This window comes from Manacus candei, unplaced genomic scaffold, assembly GCF_025592945.1.
Source record: "Manacus candei isolate 608988 ecotype Guabito, Panama unplaced genomic scaffold, ASM2559294v1 h1tg000061l, whole genome shotgun sequence".
Classification (NCBI taxonomy): domain Eukaryota; kingdom Metazoa; phylum Chordata; class Aves; order Passeriformes; family Pipridae; genus Manacus; species Manacus candei.
In genome coordinates, this window is record NW_026138109.1 from 5,922,974 (window position 1) to 5,942,459 (window position 19,486).

The following is a 19,486-nucleotide window of genomic DNA, read 5'->3' on the forward strand; positions in this document are numbered from 1 at the left end:
TTTTTCCCAGAAGTGCAGAGTATGACCCCATCACTGTGTTTGTGCTCACTGCTATTCATTCTCAAAGAGATGCTTCCCAGCTTCTGGTTCTTGCGTGCCTAGAACCAGTATGTTACATAGTCAACATGTGCCTTGTTGGCTTCATACAGTACAAGCTTTTTAAAACTAAATGTTATGTGTTACTGAGTATGGTGATGCCTCAGAGAAATTCAGGTGTGCAGTATCTGTACATGAGTTCTGTGTTTTCACTGGATCTTGTCCAAGGATACCACATGAACTGCTATAGTTTTTAATTGGTTATCCATAATTAAACTTTCTACTATTTCACATCATATTATCACAGATTAAGAAGTATATATTTCCCAGGACCATCCCATTTTTATTATATGGGATGAATACATTATCCTGCTTTGTTAACAACACAGAACAGTAAAATGTAACATATTTCTCCCACTTCTATGTCTTTTTATTTTGACCTATTTGAAATCCCAACACTCTTGGCCTTTGGTTTCACTCCCATCTCTTTGCCTGTTTTCCTCCTACGCAATACCTGAAACAACCACCTATCTCTTTTCAGCAGCCAACTTCTTTTTATCCTACTTCTGAAATTCTGCTCCTCGTTTTTTGCCCACAGGAGGGGAATTCCTGTTAAATCACTGAGGGGTTTGGTGTGTATGAGTTCCCTTTGTTTCCTGCCTCTCATGGGTTCATGTGACTAAGCTGAAGCTCAGATGCTTCAGCACCTGCACAGTCACCTGCATGTGGTGCTGTTCAATAAGTCATTAAACCTCTCAGCAGGGACTGGCATGGCTCCCAAAGAAGGTGAAAAGTGGCAGCATTGGGAGAGCAACACAAAAAGTGTTTCAAAGAGAGTGAGGCTGAGCTTGGTCACTGCAAGGATAATGCGGATCTCAGAGCCCACATCTGAGCCTGGTGCTGTGATATGCCAACAGTAACACTTACCTTACAGTGGGGCTCAAAGGCCTGAACCCGAATCATGACCCCATCAACACACAGACAGATACAAACCCCACCAGTGCAAAAAGGATTTACAATTGACTCTCCTCATCTATTTCCTCTTTCCCAGGGCCAGTTTGGAGTCCAGGAAGAGGAACTGTTAAAATGTCTTGTTTGTACGATGTCAGTGACCCGAGGGGAGCAGATTCAGCGTTTTCACACCCAGCAGCAGGCAGAAGGTAGGAAACATAACGAATTGCAGATGTGCTGGCTAGAATGACTGACCCGTACTTGACAGAAGGGTATCCCCACACATGTGCAACTTGTTGGGAACAAAGATGTCCTTCTGTGCCCTTTCATTCCTCTCGCACAGAGGCAAGTGTATCGATGTCTATATGTTTAGTCTCTTGCTCACATGTAAGACCATGAATGCTGCTTTTGTTTCATCTCCAGGAGGCTGCAGAGATTAATTAAGAAACTAAGGAATTAGCTTTGCTTTCTTCTTCAGTCCAGACTAGAAAGGAACTCTAGGTATTTGTACAAAAGAGGGGAAGCCTCCTGTTGCAGAGTGCTGGCAGTGTGCAGAGCTCTAGGCAATAGATGGACAAACAACCTTGAGAATCAATGAGATATCATAGTATCAGAAACAGAGTGAGAAGAAAACAGAGTATGGTAAAGTAAGCAAGCGCAAGGTGTTCTTTTCCCCTTTAATAAGGCAAGAAAATAATCCAAGATAATCCAGACCAAAACATTAAGATAAAATAAAATATTTTAAAAATTAAGTAAAAAGGCATGAAGTCACAGAACTTCTAGATTATTGCTAAAAACAGATGAAAGAAAAAAATGAAAATGGGGAAATAGCTAGTTCTGTTTTCCAAATTTTCTCTAGGCAATAAAATACACATCTCCATCATGCAATAGATCATGTTGATTTGGTCTCCTCCTTAGAATGTCAGCAAGTTTTTTATCATTTGTATCCCTCTCTTGCCCACAGCGTTGAAATGTTTGGCAACTGTGCGCTAGAAGGAAGAGAACCATTCAATTTGCCAAGTATAATTTGGAGCTTCTCCTTTGGTTTAGCAGTGAGGGGACCCATCCTCAGTAGATCTTCAGAGGGGAAAGCAAGTATCTGCATATTCTAGAAAGTGGAATGACTCATTTGGAAAGGAAATTTCCCATTTTAGATGATCTCACAAATGCCCTAATATGCCACATCTGGTCTTGTAGAAAGATTGTGAAGATTTTGGAATTGAAGAGCTCTTTTTATGCTTACAGAGAACGGGGGCAATCAGACAGATATCTATTGCTTATCTGATTATTAAAATAGCTTCATAAACTACTAGACATTTTTGCTAGAGGTGGATGCACTGAGCCAGTTTGTGTGCTGTTTTCCCTGCTCTCCTGTGAGCCCTTCAGTGAGCTGCTGTGTTCTCCCTGTGCAGATGCCCGGGACTCCATTGCTAAGATGGTGTACGGCCGAGTGTTTGGCTGGATCGTTCGCAAGATCAACGAGCTGCTGGCTGAGAACGTGGATCCTGAGGTGGAGCTGAGGGAGATAGGTGAGTTCTGCCTGCCTTGCTCCTGTTCTGTTCTCAAATGTGCCTCCCTCAGCCACAGTGAAGGACGGGCACAGCATGAGGTTTCACAGAGATTGCATGCAGGGATCCATTATCAAAGCCATGATCCTGGAGAGATGTGTGTCAGCAGCATGAAGTTTTGAGCAGGCAGCTGATCTGAAGCAACTGTGAGGCTGTAGTTCTGGGGCACTCTGGCTTAGCAGAGAAGCTGAGGGCTGGAGTGGGTCTCCTCCTAACTGACTCTTCAAGGGGTCTTATGGAAGACTGTTTCTCTTGGCTGGGTTTTCCCTGGCCCACAAGAGCTGGGTGATGGGAGATTTAGTTGTGTGTTGGTGTACACAGCAACCTGCAAGGACAGTCTGCAGGCTCCATTGTGTATTCTTCCCTCTTTTAGGCATCTTGGATATTTTTGGGTTTGAAAACTTTCCAGTGAACCGTTTTGAACAGCTTTGCATAAACTTGGCCAATGAGCAGCTGCAACACTTCTTCAACCATGTAAGTCTGCTGAGGGCGATCTCACCTTGTGTGGCAGAGAAAGCAGAGCACTGCTCTACCTAGCACATGAACGAGAGCTTGGGGGAAAACAGATCTATTGCGTGGCAGGACAGAAATAGCCATTAGTGAAGCAGGATGGAGATTATCAACCTTCTCCCCTGTGGCAGGGGAGCCACTAGAACAGGGAAGGAAGTAGAAGGATCAAGCAGTGATCAAAGTCGTCAGAGCAGTAACACTTACAGTCTGGAAAGTGTTCCTGCTTTATGCAGCACCACCAGTGAGTGGGTGCACACAGAAGAGCAGTTTCACCTTAGACCTCTCATGCTGTGGGTGAGAGCACCATGCCTCTGTGCTCTGTTCAGGGCAGGAAGGAAGATGTTCAGGGTTGTCTAGCCAAGTCTGATGGGTGCTCCAACCTCTTTTTTCTTTATTTCAGCACATTTTCCAGATGGAGCAGGCTGCCTATAAGGAAGAAGGGCTGCCTTGGGAGACTATTACATTCAACAATAATGAACCTATTCTGGTGAGTGAGAGGACTGACAATATAATTGCTCCATCCAGCCAAGAGAGAAGTCTTGCACTTTCTATCATGGGGAGGAGATGCACCTGGGAAGGACATCTTCAAAGAGTGGTGAGGGTGAGAGTGGATGCTCTGTATGTGGTTTTAGGTATGTGTCATGTGTCTCCTTTTCTGCAGAATCTGCTCCTGGCCAAGCCACTTGGGCTACTGTCTCTTCTGGATGAGCAGAGTGCATTCCCTCAGGTATGCATGAGACAGGAGGAAGACAAAATATTGTGGGGGATGTAGAAATGAATATCTGGGCTGCAGAGAGAGCTTAAAGTTGGGGAGTGCACTTTAAAGAGCAAGATGAACAGAGGTGTCCTTGTGTGTGACTGATGAGACAGGACATGGAGATCAGGGACAGTCTAATGGTATTGGCATCCCTGTGAGGATTCAGAAGGTACAACAGAACACTGTTGCACAGCCAAGGACACTTCCAACACTTTGCTTTGTTTCTCTGTGGCCTGATCAGGTCTCTGTTGCAGCCTGATCCTTTGATTCTGAAATTTACTTTCTTGCAGGCAACCGATAAGACCTTTGTGGATAAACTAAATAGCAGCTTCAAAGGCAATTTACACTTCCAGCCAGCCCGAGGCCATGTTTTGGGCTTCAGCATCACTCACTATGCTGGGAAAGTATGTACTGTTTGCAAGAAGAATGCTGTTGTAGTGTATGTTGGAGGGGAAGCAAGTGTTGCCTGACAAAAAAGGCTTTGATGTTAAGGAGTGTATGGTCTGACAATGATAATAACAGAAGTGATGTGTTCCCACGGCTTGCCTCCTACATTTCTGTGGGATTTCCATACAGGAAGAGAGGACCCCTGAGGAAAGGGGGGTGACTTCTGGGAAGTGTAGGGTGTTAGAAATAATCATTCTGTTAGAACTCTAGTCCTAAAACAGTACTCTATCAATGCACAGTCCACCGTGCACTCCTAAAGGACAGGATAACGGCTGTTCCTTTACCTACTGGTTTTCACAGCATAGCAGTGACTATTTTATTGCAAACACTTAGGAACACTGTGCAAACAGCCAGGTAATTAATGTTTTGAAAGTAGAGGCAGTTATTTATACATTCAGTGGTATCTAAGCAACTTGAGATTTAGTACTAATGCATGTAACTTTACTGCCACCAATTTTGAAAGCTTTGATCCAAGTAAGTTGTATTGATTGGAGATAATTTTTGGAACCGGAGCAGATATGACAATTCAGGTAATTGCAATATGTAGTTTAGTAATCTAATCTCACCACTGTTGACTAAGCTATTGTTTGTGATGTTCATTATTACAAAAATTAACATTTAACATGGAAAGGAGAGTGGCAGGCTAGAGATGAGAAAAGAAGGGAGCAATGGAAGCAAGGGAGTGCATGACAACAGGGTGGAAGCCTATTCAAGGGGAAGAGGGGGAGAGCAAGAAGAGTGAAGTAAATGAAACTTTATAATCAAGGAAAGGAGAGCAAGCAGAGGTGGATGCCTCAATGTTATGTTGCACTCCTGTGGTTCTGATGCCTCTGCCATCTGCAGGGATTTGTTCCTCAGGATTGGCATCTGGATGGGGTCCATATGTGTTTACAGAATTCATGGGGAAGCCAGAGTACATTCAGTTGAACACTTGCTCCTGGCGAGCTGTAGGGGTGGCTTTCACTGCTGTCTTTAGTGACTTGCTGCCCTTTCTCCAGGTACAATATGATGCCAGGGGCTTCCTAGAGAAGAACAGAGACACCTTGCCAGCCAACGTTCGTGGGCTCTTCATCAGCAGTGTCACCCCCTTGCTCAGTGTGCTGTTCACAGGCAAGTCCCTCTGCACATCCATCATGAACCAGGGCCCACCTTGGCAAGAGTTAAGTGTGGGGATCAGGCTCATATTCTGAGAGTGTGTTTCACAGCTGGCAGCCCCTGGGAGACTCTAGGAATGCTGCAGCTTGGAGTGGGCTGCTGCCATATACTGAGCTATCAGTTGTATGTTCCGCCTGCATGGAAAGCAGGGCAGGTTGTATCCTCTTCCAGAGAATTAATTAGTCACTACTAAGATGCCTTCCTATCTTCTCCAGGGCCAGTGCAGGACTGTTGCCACTGGCCTTTTCCATTTGCTCTGTTCTTGTCTAGAAATGAAGCTGGTTAAGGTCATAGCTTCTACCTGTTCACATTGAAAACGGAGTCTTGTAAAACCCCGGGCAATGAGTGTAAAGATTATTCCTTTCAAGTACAGTACTTTTTCTTTTTCAGGTACAAATTGTTAAAAAACTCTGAAGTAGTGCATTATTTTTTTTCCTACCACTGCACTCCCTTTTTCCAGTTATCAATAAGCCCTCAGATTTCCACAGCTTCTATGAAAGTAAAAATTTAAAGAAAGGTCAGGTGGATGCTTCCTTGGAAGTTGGCTGGCTAAACACAAATTTTATAATTTTTTTTGTCCCCTTCAGTCCATGTCAGTTCCTGGGATTTACGAGAAACTGATAATTTCATTTCTATTCTCCACTGTGTTTTTCAACTCTTCTGCTCAGGACTGTCTTTCTTCTTTCTCACTGTTACTGAAGCTACTTAGCCTAGTCCCAACTCTTTCAAAGTTCATAAACATCAGAAATAACCTCAGGTTAGTTGTCCAGTCCTGGGTAATGGCTCTAGGTCGCCCTGCTCAACAAAAGGGTCTGCTCAGGTGAACTCCAGAGGACCCTTCCAACCTCAACCGTTCTGTGATTTTATGATTCACGTGAAACCATCACATCAAGGGTGTGCGAGACTGTTAGCAGGTCCCTCAGTAAATTCAGCTTCCCTGAATTTTTCCTCTGACTTTAAATAACCTGACTGCTGTAAGGAAGCTTCCCATTTGCTATCTGCACTGTTTTTTTCTGCATTGCTAGATGCCTGCTGATGATATTTCTTTTGAAAGTCATTTAGGTTTGTTTAATAACCTGATTGCCTTGTCTTCTCAGTGGCAGAAGATAATATTGCTTACACTGTAGGCTTCATACATTTGCATTTTCTTCTTCCTTTTTCTAATTCTTTCCTTGTATTTTTACATGGTGAAACCTAATGCCTTGTCTGTGATTCAGTGTTTGTGAGGAGGCTTGTGTGTGAAGTGAGGTTTGAATGTTTAGACATGGTTGATTGCAAGCCAAGATACAAAATTAACTATTGTCTCTGTTCTTCCAGCCACTGTTTCCAGGACAGGGACACTTATGCCTCATATGAAAGCCAAGGTATTGAACTTCAGGTCTATGTGGCAATTGATGAATGTTGGCATGGTTACCACAGTCATATTGTTTAGAAACTGGCTGAAAAAGAGCAGACAGAAATGGGTTTAAAATAAAAGCAGACCGCAATCAGCTTGCAGCAATTTCTCCTTTGTTTTTTACTGTGTTTTTTGTTGCTTCTGCTGCTCAACTTGTCTTCCCTCGCCAGAAATCTATTCTCTCTCCTTTTTGCAATCTGCCTTCCAGCAGAGCTCTTTGTCCATCAGTCAAGCACTTTTTCCAAGGCTGATCTTTTGTTTTGGTGTGGTTTCAGGTCATACCAGGAGCAGACGACAAGTTCAACAGCACGCGGAAACAATCTGTTGGAGCTCAGTTCCGGGTACGGCATTGCTGCCCTGCAGTGCCCCGTGAGATGAGTGATGTTTTCATGGGAGCTTCCAGACTGCTGTGCATAGTTAAAGCATCCATGGTGTAAACAGGGGTTTTCCCAGGTGCCAAGCATGGCTGATCATGGTGGGGCTGACCAGGTTGTTGTCAGAGCCCAGGAGGTTGCTGTGGGGTGAGAAAATGGTTCCTGCTGCAGGGTATGGCATGTCAGGCTCTGGCAGTGTTTTGGCTTGATGGACTGTTGATCTTCTTGTGCCCTTGGCAGCATTCTCTGATGGTGCTCATGGAGAGGTTGTATTCTGCCAACCCACACTTTGTGCGCTGCGTAAAACCCAACAGCCAGAAGGAGCCAGGTGTGGTAGACAACCAGATGGTGCTGCTGCAGGTGAGGAAAAGCAGTGTTTTGTCCTTTACAGGCACCTCTGCCGTGTCTCAGTGGGAGGGCAGACCCCAGCAAAAGGCTGTGGAAGCTGACTCATCTGAGTCTCCCCTTGCAAGAGAAAGAGTGACCACACTTTATATACATGTGAATGTTCTAAGTACTTGGTTGTTTTTATGACACAGACTGCTAGGTCCAGATTTTGCAGTCTTAGTTCTCTCCCGTTTCTTTTCCATAAACGCAATGAGCTGTGCTTTTCAGGTGCTAGGATTCACCTTTGCATCTCCTCCTGGATGGTGACTGATACAGACAGTACTCCAGAAAAAATGCTTTCCAGAGGAGACTGTTCTCACCCAGCAGCCAGGCCAACTCTGAATAGGAGCCAAGATGGGATTGCTTTGATAGGAGTTGAAATGCACTGATATGACTGTATTTGGATATTGTGTCAGGCCTGAGGTCTAGATGCTTTAAAGAAAACTGAAAATGATTAGAAGAGTTCAGAAAGCTCAGTGGCCTGTTTAATGTATATAAGAAAGGATAGGATTAAGAGGAAGTTCATCCATGCCTCAGAGTACTTCTGTGCCCAGATTTGGAAATAAAAAGCTATCCTCTAAGGGACAGAGGCAAAGCAGTACCCATGGCTGGAAGGTGAAGTTATTTCAGTCATTGGTTTTTATGGTTTCCAACTTCTAACTCAGAGTGGTTAATCATCAGAGTTACAGGATGTGGTAAATTCAATCTCTAACCAAGGAAACATTTTCAGCAAAAAACTTTTTCATTTTGAACTGGAGAAGTTTAAGGCTGAATGAAGTAATTTCTGGCTGCAAAGGAACAAACTAATGTCCTAATGGCCTGTTTCTCTTTGTTTCTTGGATCCTCTTTGTGGTGCTCTTCAGCTCCAGTACAATGGACTGCTGGAGACAATCCGTATCCGAAGAGATGGTTTCTCCTGGAGACCCTTCTTTGAGGAATTTGCTGAGAGGTTTGTTAAAACCTCTAAATGTTCCTTCTTAGGTATTATTAGGGAATCAACCTTGATAACCAGATATGGGCGAGGAGTAAAACAGCCTCTTTAAAGTTCATGTTGTCTGAGATCATGGGATTGTTTGCTGTGGGAGGCTGAGTGAGAAAGACAGTGATTTATTGTTGTTTGCTGTCAGGGTGACATGGGTCAGCTCAGCACATCAGGGATATGGCTCTTACATGTCTGCATGGGTTTGTTTTCCACAGATATGCAATTCTTCTAATTAAACCTGGTGTTTCCCTCACAAAAGAAAGGTAGGTACACTTACTTTGTTGTGTGCAGTCTGGTTTGTTCTTCAGATGCTCCTACTCTCAGAATAGTATAGCAAACCAAGTAAAAGGGACAAAAAGAGGATGGGTTTTTTTGGTGGTGGGTGGTGGGGAACAAAGATCCCAGGCAAGGACATTTAATATTTAAAAAGCAGTTGGTACAATGATCAATGAAATATTTCTTGAATTGTTATGTAGCAATTCCATTCAATTATCATAAAGCCTTGCTGTTTTGTGGAATGAAAAGTGGCCAAGATACTTTATTTAGGGAGTGACAACAGTGGTCAAGACTGTCCCCTGAATTCAGTGTGGCAGGGCCTCTCTAGATTTTTCCTAATGGCGTCATGGGAGAAGAAAATAAAGACAATGCTGAACAAGCAGCCATCACTGGATGTCTCCCAGGGTAGAGAGGATGTGTCTAGTCCAAGTATTTTGTATGTCTACAGGCAAAATATACCCTCAGCACTTTCAGAACCTGACCGTTCCTTACACACGTAAATGTCTTTCCATCTCAGCAGAGGGACAGAGTCTTATCCTGTCAGCTTTCTCCTTCCTTACATCTAGGGCAGCAGCTCCCCACCTCCTCTTCTCCACTTTCCCAGTTCCTTCTTCCTGCCAGTGTCAATTGTGACCGATAGTGAGAATGAAACACGTAAGGCAGCCAGCTAAGGAGATTTTTTTTTCTAGTCATTTAAGAAAAGGATTTGAATGATCTCCTGGAACAGTTCTCTCCTGGCAGTAGCTCCTCCAGCCTTCACAGTGCTTCTCTGAACTTCCTGACAGTTCTGAATAATAATTGCAAACAAAGTGAGATCACAAGAGAATCTCGTAGATGGGAGAGAGGTGATTGTAAACAGGCAGCGTGGTGTGTTTTCAGAGACAAAAAACATAGGATGCATTTGAGAAAAAAAAATCCCGTGGATTTGGATTGTGCCACTGTGGAAGTTGGCTGAGATAGAAGTAAAACCACTTCTGCTTTGCTGTGTGAGATATTAGCAAAAAGTGTCACTATGATTTCACAGCCTGGGTTTGCAGGCTGAGGGAGGAAGCTGTCTGTGTGTTGCAATTACAGTAGTGCCTTCAGTTCCAAGTGTCAGGGAATCTTTCCGAGTGACCCACATTTTGTCACTAGAGTCTGCAAAATGAAACTGGAATTGGAAACAGACTTTCTCCCGGAAGTCTTGCTGTGCCGACCTTGCAACTTTTGTCCTTCAAATGGATTGAAAACGAAATGAGGAAGAACAGTTCTAAGAATAAAATAGGCTCTGCAGAATTGCCTCCCAGGGAGTTGAAGGAAATCTGCTTCTGGGAACCCCTTTGCTGATGTTCTCAAATGTGATACTAGCTGTGCCTCAAGGAAGACAGACTGACAAGTTACTGACTGTTGAGAATTGCTGAGGCATTTTTGTTCCCCCTTATGCACCTAAAAACACTGGCTATATCGTGTTCAGTTTGGGGGGAAAGTTATTTATTTCACTGTTTTTCTCTTTTTCAGTTGCTTGGAGATACTGCAAAGTACCGAGCTGAAAGGCTGGATATGTGGGTAGGTATGGATCATTGTTGCTGGGAGTGGGGAGCCTAAACTGCAGAGACTTCATACATGTAGTCTGTTACCTGGTTCTCTTCAGGGAGAACTTTATGGCTGTAGGAAAGGCCTGTCCAAAGGATGATGTATGCCATTTTATATAAACAGGGTTACTCCCTGCATGTTTCTCTTCCCAACTTCACAGAAAGTCACGACTTTTCTTTAAATATTGGCATCAGGAACAGCTGGCAAAGTGTGTGGAGCGACTGGAAAGAGCAGCAGTTGTCATACAGAAAGGTGAGCACTGGAAGAGGAGAGTCCCTCAACTCTGATCTCAGATCAGGGGAAGGAGAACCCTTTCTGCAGTCCCTACTCCCCCTCTGCACCTTTACAGATGACAGCAGGGTAGGGCAGGTGCCATCTCCATATCAAGGCCCTGTGAAGTCAAAGTGCTCATTGCAAATGCTCACGTCCTCAGTGCTCATCCTCAGTCAGGGACAGCCCTCAGACAGTGTGAGCCTTGGAAAGGGAAAGCATGTGCTCAAGAGAGCTGAGCAGGGCAGGCATGTGATTTGGCTTCATCCTGAAATCTGGCTGACTGTCCTCTGGAGTAATGAGTTGTTTGTGAGTTGTGTTGAACTGAGCAGAGGGAAATGAGTGAAGCAGATCTCATTCCTGCTTTCAAAGAGGATGAAGTCCTGGTCTGGCTTGATTTTTTTTTTTTTTCTTTCCTTTCCACGTAGCATCTGCTCTGGCAGCCTGTTTCTCCAGAGTGGCTGTGGGCAGTTTGGTACTTCCCTTTGCACAGGGTCTATGGAGAAAGTGCAACCAGGAGGAGGAGGAGGAGACTGTCACCCTGCCTAGCTCTTCTCTGTTGTAGTTCTCTTCTGTATGGGTTGTTGCACTGCTGAAGCATCTGAGCAGCTTCCAGATGTGCACCATACAGTGTGACAAATGTCAGACTGTCACATGCTGTGCATTGTTCTCATCCATGGGGAAGATGTGTGGGTAGTAAGAAACTGAGAGAGTGCAGCTTTCAGTTCATGTGCTTTAATACCTAGTAGAGTAGGAGGGATCATGCAGTGTCTATAATGAACCCTGGGATAGCTGCCTGTGGCAAAGGTTATCCTGGGGACTGACACCAAGGAAATCCTGTCTCCTTCATGGTATCTGAAGGGTACCAGGGAGATAGAGGGTTAACAGGCCCTTCTGTGAGACTGTTTTTCAGGTGTTCAGTGCCTTGGCATTAGAGATGAGGGCTTAGATCTGTAGTTGGATTTCTATAAATCTGTGATCTGGAAACTTAGAGAGTAGAAGACAGTTCTCACATGGTTTTGACTGCTTGCTCACAACAGAGTTTCCATTGATCTTTATTAAAATGATTTAAGTGTCGAGGGCTTTGCCCTGGATAAAAGAATATTACCTGATGTTCTTCCCCGAGAGAGTGACTAAGGCATGAACAGCACTTTTTTTTTCTAACCACAGCTTTTCTCTGAACAGTTTATAGGGGATTCAGATGCAAGAAGAGTTACGTAAAATTGGTGGCTGAGCTGAGAGCTCAAGCACAGAGTCTGCAGAATTTGGCAGAGAAAGAAAAAGGACGGCAGCTGGCCCTGGAAGCAGAGGCCCAGAGTGAGTTGCTCCCACTCCCACTGCCCCCATGTGTGGCCACTGTTGTGATGATCACCCTGAAGTGCTGTAAGCTCCAGGGGATGGTGGCCTGTCCTCGGCTCTCCTGGGGCTGGGGGCTCCATCAGTGTGATGATGGGCAGGGAGGTGCTGACATTTCTGTTTTTTGAAAGTGTAGCTTTTGTCTGTGGGGAGCAGAAGCAGCATCATGAAGGTCGTTTGCCTGACTCTGCTGGAAGGAGTGCCAGGCTGTGTCTTTCCCACATACTTTGTGCAGCAGAGACTGTCCCTGTCATGGGGACACAGAGGATGGATCTTGGATGCTAGATTTCACCTACTTATTTCCTCTTGTTGCAGAAAGAAGCCACTTTCCAGTTCCCATGCCACGGAAGAGGCACCCTCGGCCTAATCCCCATCCTTCTGATAAGTCACAACAGCTACCAGTGCCACGGCCACGCAGCAAACTAAAAGAGGTAGTTTTGGGGCCCCTTAGCCAGATGTGCTGGTTCCCCGCCCCATCTACCTTTTGCATGTGCATGTTGTCCTGCATGTGGTCCCAGGAGAGTGTTGTCACTTTTGTTATGAGAAGTGTGAGTCCTTTCCTAGTGTTGTTAGTTAAAAAGTATGGTCAGGACCTTTGAGAAACTGAGAGCAGCATTTGATAGTTTGCAACTGATCTTGTCTTAAGGGACTCAGGAATGGGATCACCTACCAAAGTGATGCCTTCAAAGACCCCTTGCCTTTGACTTTGCTTTCATGCCAACTTTCTGTCTGTCCTCACTTTCAGTCCACTCCTTTTGATAACTTCTTGGACCCTTCTGTACCTCACCCTGTTCTGGGAACAGAGGAACACGCTGGAGAAGAAGCAGAAATGAGGAAAATCAGGAGAGGAGCAACTCTCCGCTGGTTCAGAGAGACACAGGCTGAGAAGGTCGTGCAGGATGATGGGGCCTTTCCAAGCTGGCTGTATGGGATGATCAGCAGGAGGTGAGTACACTGGACACAGTGGCTGCAGCTTGGGCTGTGACAGGTAGGCAGAAGCCACCATGTCCTTACAAGGACTGCATAGGTTGGATTTGCCAGGCTTTACTTCCTTAAGGAATGGGAGTGACCCGTATAACCTTTCCCTTTTAATCTGTGAGTGTCAAACCCTGAGGAGGAAGCTTGAAAGTCCCTGTCACGGGATGCAAATGCTGACATTTTACATAGGTCCAAGGAAAGACTGCGGAAAGTCATAGGAAATACGTCCATTCTGGGTTCCTCAATACAGATCCTGTGCAGGGAAGGGAGGCTTGTAAAGTAATGGGAAAGGAAATACATACTTGCATTATACCCTGCTGTGGACCATTTGCAGAGACATGAAGATGGGCTTTTGGTCTGACTCATTATGACTGTTTTTGTATCTCAGTCTAGGTCAGGAGGAAACCTCAGTTTACAGCAGGAGAATACAGAATTCAGTGTACAATTGTTTAAAAAATATTAAAATCGGGTTTTAGTGAGAACCCCATGGCAAAATTCCTCCAAAGCCCCCCGACAGAGGAAAAGGAAGGTTTTTTGTTGATACCTCTGCCCATCCAAGAAGGGTGCAGCATAGTTGGAATTTACTTCTCTTTAAGCTGGGAGAGACATCCACAATGCCCATCTTTCTTACAGAGTTGATTACAAGACTGTGAACTCTAAAGCTTTTTTGCAAAAACCTTTATTTAAATGCTTGAAGCTTTGCTACTGGGTCTGCCTCACACTTCAATCTCTTGGCTGAGCCAGGCACTACTTTCCAAGCACTGTGATAATCAGAAATACTGGTTATGCCGGTGAACAGAATTGCAGTATAGTCTCACCTGTGTGCAAATTAATCTATGGTTCTCCATGCTTGCTAACTGCCAGTATCCCAAAACTGGTGGGATTTCTGTGTTGGTGTTGCTATTCAAGCTGTCACTTGAACACCCTCGTTATCTTGTTCCAATTTCTAACTTTTTATCTGTTAATACTGCAACTCTATTTCAGTCTTATGAGATCACAGGTGCCTGGATTTTGTCAGATTATCAGTGTGAACCTTTACTCACAGACCATTACACAGCACATTTGCTTAGTAAAGGACACTACAATAGCTGACAACTTCCTGGTAGTTGCATTTCTTTTTTCCCTTTTTAAGATAATTATCGATGCCTTAACCTGCATTAATGCTTTTGTCCATAAATGGAAGAATGCAGGAGAGGAACTTGTGCCTGGAAGACAAAAACTGTCTAAATTCAAATATAGGGTAGCTATGAGCACTTCACAATGAAGGACTAAAGACACTGATGCTTAAGTGGAGATTAAAGTCTCCATACAGCAGTGTAAACTCAGCCTCATGAAATGGAGCAGACAGAGCAATCCCGAATTACACTGGTGATTTGCTGTCACCTTTAGCCTGGAGCAAGGCACATGACAAGCACAAACAAGCACAAAGCAGAGCTTTGTCTGTTGGGCAGAGAGGGGGAAGACCTCCTTCCAGCAGGAAGTTAGAGAGCCAGACTGGTGTAATCCAAGTTGGTGTTTTTCCAGGGCACTGGGCTTACCCCCCATCCCATTGTATCCTGACTTCTTCAGCCCTGGTGCATAGGAAATGGACACAGGCACAGACCCCTCATCTCAGCAATGCTTTGTCACATGCTCTGTGCTGGAAGGCAGCTGTTGCTATTGCACTAAAACTGCTGGAGCAGGTTTGGAGCAACCCTGCTTGGAGGAGCTTTTGCTGAGAGTATTGTGCCTCCTCAGCCCCCTAATGCCTCCTGCACCACCAAGCCCGAGTCGGGAAACCTGTAGCTAGGAACTCACAGGGCAGATGCTGGCTACTCCCTTGGAGTGGGAGCACTGTGCTGGTAGCACATGAGATAGGGTGGGAATCCCTGCTGTGTGACAAGGCATCTGCTCGCTCTCCACTGAAAAACTCTTTCCTGATTCCAGGGAAGCTGAAAACTTGCTGCATGACAAGCCTTTGGGTTGCTTCCTCGTTCGGATTAGCCAGAGCCAGCCAGGCTACATCTTGACATACAGGTAGGTAATGAGCCTTGCAGAGAAGGTTCAGAGAAGACCTTATTGCTTTCTACAACTACCTGAAAGGAGGCTCTAGCAAGGTGGGGATCAGCCTTTCCTCTCAGGCAACTGGCAACAGGACAAGAAGACATAGTCTCAGTCTGTGCTAGGGTAGGTTCAGGTTGGACATTGGAGGGATTTCTTCATGAAAAGGGCTGTCAAACACTAGAAGAGGATGCAAAGGGCAGAGTGGAGTCATCATCTCTGGAGGTATTTAAAAGATACATAGATGTGACACTTGGGGACATGGTTTAGTGGTGGACTTGGCAGTGCTGGGTCAGTGGTTGGACTCAAGAATCTTAAAGGTCTTTTCCAATCTAAATGATTTTGTGGTTCTGTGAAACTGAGCACTTAATGAAATTCTATGATCCTAGAATTTTACAGTCATAGAATTCTAGAATTCTGTGATTCTGTGATTCTGCTTGACTGGAGGAGATGGCTTGCTCCACACAGGAGTCCAGTAAGGATGCTCAGCCTCTCCTGTTTTGGATGCCTCAGACAGTTTGTAGTAGCAGATAGGGCACTGCAGAGTTTGTCTCTTGCCAAAAAATAGACCTGGTTTTGGGTGGGGTGCTGTTGCTCCAAGGGTAGAGATCCTGTACTGTATGACTGAGTGCACAAACCAGGTTGAAAGAAGCATTGGGGTTGTTGCTCCTCCAGCACCAACAAGCACAGCGTGTTAGTGCACAGCACGTCTCCTGCCCCTGTTTGGTATTTGTTACTGTGGGTGCTGGTCATGTCTGGCCACTTGAGACCACAAGTGGAGGAAGCAGGAACCAGGTGCTGGAGAGATGCTGCAGCCCTGTGCCATGACTGTTCTTGTCTGTGCGTGTCCCCAGGGGCCAAGGCCGCTGCAGACACTACATGATCCAGGCGCAGCCCAACGCACGCTACATCATCCTGGGGGAGCACCAGGCTCATGCCTCGCTCACCGCGCTGGTTCGGTACCACCAGACCGTGGGCATCCAGCCCTTCATGGAGATACTGACTGTTCCCTGTGGGCAGGTGAATGCCAAGGATCTGCAGTGGGAACAGGGGATGGGGGACTGTGCCTTGAGTGGATAGAGTGACAGCAGCATCATGTCTCTTTTGTTTTCCTGTTGAGGAGTGTCCCATTCTGGCCAAGTGGCTTGGCTGCTTCTGCAGGCACTGGGAAAGGCTATTAGCTGGGGAGTGCTGGGGTGGGGGAGAGGCACTGTCAGGTGGATGACACCCCCCTGACCCCTGTATGTCAGCAGTGGACACAGCTGTGTATTCCTCTTTGTTGTGCTGTTTGTTTGGAGGGTCTACAAACCACTGCTGAATCCACTCTTCCTTTCCTCAGAAAAGTAGTAAGAATTTGGATTACGAAAATCTGGAGTACCCCATGCTGAGTTCACCAGCAGGCAAAGCAGAGACCCTTCCACAGAAGCAGTCCTGTCCCTTCATGCCTTCCATCAGCAAACCTACTCTGCCGTGTCTCAGAAGGAGCAAGAATTTCCAAAACCAACAGACCCCAGACAAGAGTAGGACAAATCCAAGCTTTAGAGAGACCAGACAACAAGCCTTCCCTCGTCTCCGCTCTTCCATACAGCTGGCGATGCAGGAAATCCAGCAGGTGAGCTGGGGCATATCCTCTGCCAAGCCATGACCCCTCTGGGACATGTGGAGCTGCCCTGCCCAGGGGAGACAGGAGGCTTCCACAAGTAGCATTTGGTTTCTTAGCTCCTGGGTGATGGGTTTGGGTTTGGTGGTCTTGGCATCAAGACTGTATTCTTTGGAAGTACCGTCCGGGGGGGGGGAGGGGGAGACCCTGAGAGGGGCTCATTGAGATGCCCAAAGAAAAGTCCAAGGCAGAAGGGCTGTGATGTGACCAGCATCCCAGGCACTGCTCCCCTAATGCTGTCCCTCTGCTTCTCACTGCAGTTCAATTCCTATTCCATGAACATCTCTGAACAGGGGCACTCAAGCCGTCACCGCTGAGGATGCGTAGCCCAAATGACTCGGTAAGGAGGAGGCACGAGGGCAAACAGCAACTGCAGCTCCCTGGGAAATGGAGGAGCAAAGGGGCTCTTCCCTTCATGCTCCACCTGGAGCATCTCTTGGCCACAAGCTACATAGAAATAGAGCAGGAGAAGCAGAGAGCAGCAGCCAGCTTCCATCCCAGGACTGCAAAGAGACCAGGAAAACTGGGAAAAATTAGCTGAGGTTTGGGTTTCCAGCAGCTCTGGTGCACAGAGTACCTGCAGTACAATGGCAAGGCTGCTGGAGGGAGCTCACAGTTTGTCGGAGGCCTGGGGCTGGAAGGACTAGAACTATTGGAATGCCTGTCTGCATGCCATGGTTGTCAGCTGCAGTGGTTTAGTGTGGTGGAGGGAAGTGCTGGGGGACAGCAGGGGCAGTGAGCTGAAGGCAAGACTCAAAACATTGGAAAAAGCAGTGACTTTTATTGCTGTGAAGAGGATTTTAAACAAGGTCTCAGCAGCTGGAAGCACAGCTGGTTACTGAGACTGTGATCCACTGGGTGGGTTATAGGAATCTACGGAGTGGGCCAGGAAGGGCCTTTTGGCAGACCCTGCGATGTCTGAAGCATCTAGTGGATGTGCAGCTCTCCAGTGGGTAAATCCCTGTCCCACTCAGTTGCTGAAGGCAGGTGGAAGCTGTAGTGGGATAATCTCTGGATATATGTCAGCTGGGAGTGGAGAAGGATCAGAAGACTATGTTTTTGGCTGCTGACCCACCACAGGGCTTCCAGCCTTGCACCAGGATTGCCAAGCTTCCTGCATGGTTCCACTCCCACCTGGAATTCATGCTGTAGCAAAGCTTTTTAGCTGGGGCCTGTCTTGTCTTTCTCTTGATGGCTGAGAAAATCCTTTCCCTGAAGTGTTTGACTCAATTGCTTCATTTCTCTACGTACCATTCATTGATATACCCAGGGGATGCTCCCTGTGTCTGAGATTAGGCAGAAGAAAGACAAAACATGTGGGAACTGCATAGACAACTTCCAGCACTGGGATAGCTGAATGAAACTCTCCTTTTATGTCCTCCAATGAGCTGTGTTTCTTGACTTTCTTGCCAGTCCAAGTGGCTCAGCCCTATCTTCTTCAAGTGCTGCTGGTCCTGGCCTAGTAGTGAATGTATTAATGTACACAGACACAGAGCTGCCTTTTTCCTTTTTTTTCCTTTCTCTCTCTTTTTTTTTTTTTTTTTTTTTGCTGCATCCACCTGGCCCTGTGCCTTTAGACAGGACTGATGAAGAAATTAACTCACCCAGTCTCAGTGACTGCAACTGCAGTATCTGGACCAGTCTGACCCTGGCAGAGGGAGAGGATGGTAGCAGTCACACTCTGCACGGACCCACAGTGCCTGACAGTCTGCGTGTCAATACTTCAGTGTTCCTGGAGACTCCTCACTTAGCACTTTGAATAGTCACAAACTGCATATCTCCCAACAATCTGTTCTGTCACAAGTACTTGTACTGATTGCCTACCTCTTTCTCCTCAAGTCTTCTCTCTGTTTTGGTCCTGTGTATCTGTATATTAGCTCTGGGAGCTAATGGGGATATAAGTAAAACTGATCTGTCCTTTTTTTTTGAGTGCAGGAGCACTTGAGCTGAAGCTGAGAAGGGTCAAGAAGATCTTTCTTGCAGAGGGAAATTCCTGCCCTTGCATCAGCAGCATGCTGCTCCCCAGTCCTTGACCAGAGCTCAAGTCAGGGAATCATTGGTGAAACACTCATTCGTCCTGGCTGAAATCACTACAAATCTGGGCTGGACAACATGCTGTTTTACACTGTGTGTAGAGGGTTTGGAATATAAGGGACCAAACTACTTTTACTGTCTTTTCTACCTTTTTAAGTAAATCTCTTTTTATGCTATAAGGAGGAGTTCAGTGTTTTCTTTGTTGCTGTTACCTGCACTCAGTTTGGCCATGGATTGCAAATGAAAGGCTAACACCTCTGAGGGTAGACACGGGATCATGTTAAGTATCTCAGTGGAGAAGTTGGAGGCTCATGGGCCGCTAACCTGGCTACAACTACCAGCTCTAACAGTCACTCTTGCTGTACTTACTCCTGGAGTACTCCTTACTCCACCTGTAATGCTCTCCTCCCACACCAGCCTCATCTCCCTCTGTATAGCATGAGCGAGATCTCCCCTCTGCAGCCTGTGCTGAGCTCCCTCTGCCTCTGGTTCCCTGGAAGATCCCCCTACTCTGAAGGACAGCCATGCTGCCCACCCCACTTCCCTCCTCCCTCAGAGGCACGAGCACAGCTGAGTCCAGGCTGGTGCTGTTACAAATGCGACACGGTGCGAGTGGCTGTTCCTCCTCCTGCCCTGTGCTCTGGTGCTGAGCTGCACTGCACCTTGAGGCATGCTGCTGGCTCCAGACAGGGAAGTGGTGGCTGTTCCAGTCCAGTGTCCTGGCTCTCCCTGGCACT

At 46.2% G+C, this 19,486-nt stretch overlaps 1 protein-coding gene across 1 annotated transcript in view; it reads left to right on the top strand.

Annotated features, from left to right (window-relative positions):
* LOC127478587 (myosin-IIIb-like) overlaps nt 1–18,928 on the top strand; it is a 26,287-nt gene extending 7,359 nt beyond the window's left edge. The window contains exons 9-30 of the mRNA XM_051804468.1: nt 1,088–1,196; nt 2,400–2,516; nt 2,929–3,029; nt 3,466–3,552; nt 3,727–3,792; nt 4,113–4,226; nt 5,268–5,379; nt 6,742–6,788; nt 7,096–7,161; nt 7,435–7,554; nt 8,445–8,530; nt 8,779–8,826; nt 10,337–10,384; nt 10,572–10,663; nt 11,867–11,998; nt 12,353–12,468; nt 12,783–12,982; nt 14,942–15,031; nt 15,910–16,075; nt 16,395–16,667; nt 16,976–17,055; nt 18,293–18,928. Coding sequence (XP_051660428.1) covers nt 1,088–1,196; nt 2,400–2,516; nt 2,929–3,029; nt 3,466–3,552; nt 3,727–3,792; nt 4,113–4,226; nt 5,268–5,379; nt 6,742–6,788; nt 7,096–7,161; nt 7,435–7,554; nt 8,445–8,530; nt 8,779–8,826; nt 10,337–10,384; nt 10,572–10,663; nt 11,867–11,998; nt 12,353–12,468; nt 12,783–12,982; nt 14,942–15,031; nt 15,910–16,075; nt 16,395–16,667; nt 16,976–17,032 — 2,247 coding nt within the window. The 3' untranslated portion in view covers nt 17,033–17,055; nt 18,293–18,928. The remainder of the gene's footprint in view (nt 1–1,087; nt 1,197–2,399; nt 2,517–2,928; nt 3,030–3,465; nt 3,553–3,726; nt 3,793–4,112; nt 4,227–5,267; nt 5,380–6,741; nt 6,789–7,095; nt 7,162–7,434; nt 7,555–8,444; nt 8,531–8,778; nt 8,827–10,336; nt 10,385–10,571; nt 10,664–11,866; nt 11,999–12,352; nt 12,469–12,782; nt 12,983–14,941; nt 15,032–15,909; nt 16,076–16,394; nt 16,668–16,975; nt 17,056–18,292) is intronic.
* The last annotated feature ends 558 nt before the right edge of the window (nt 18,929–19,486 follow it).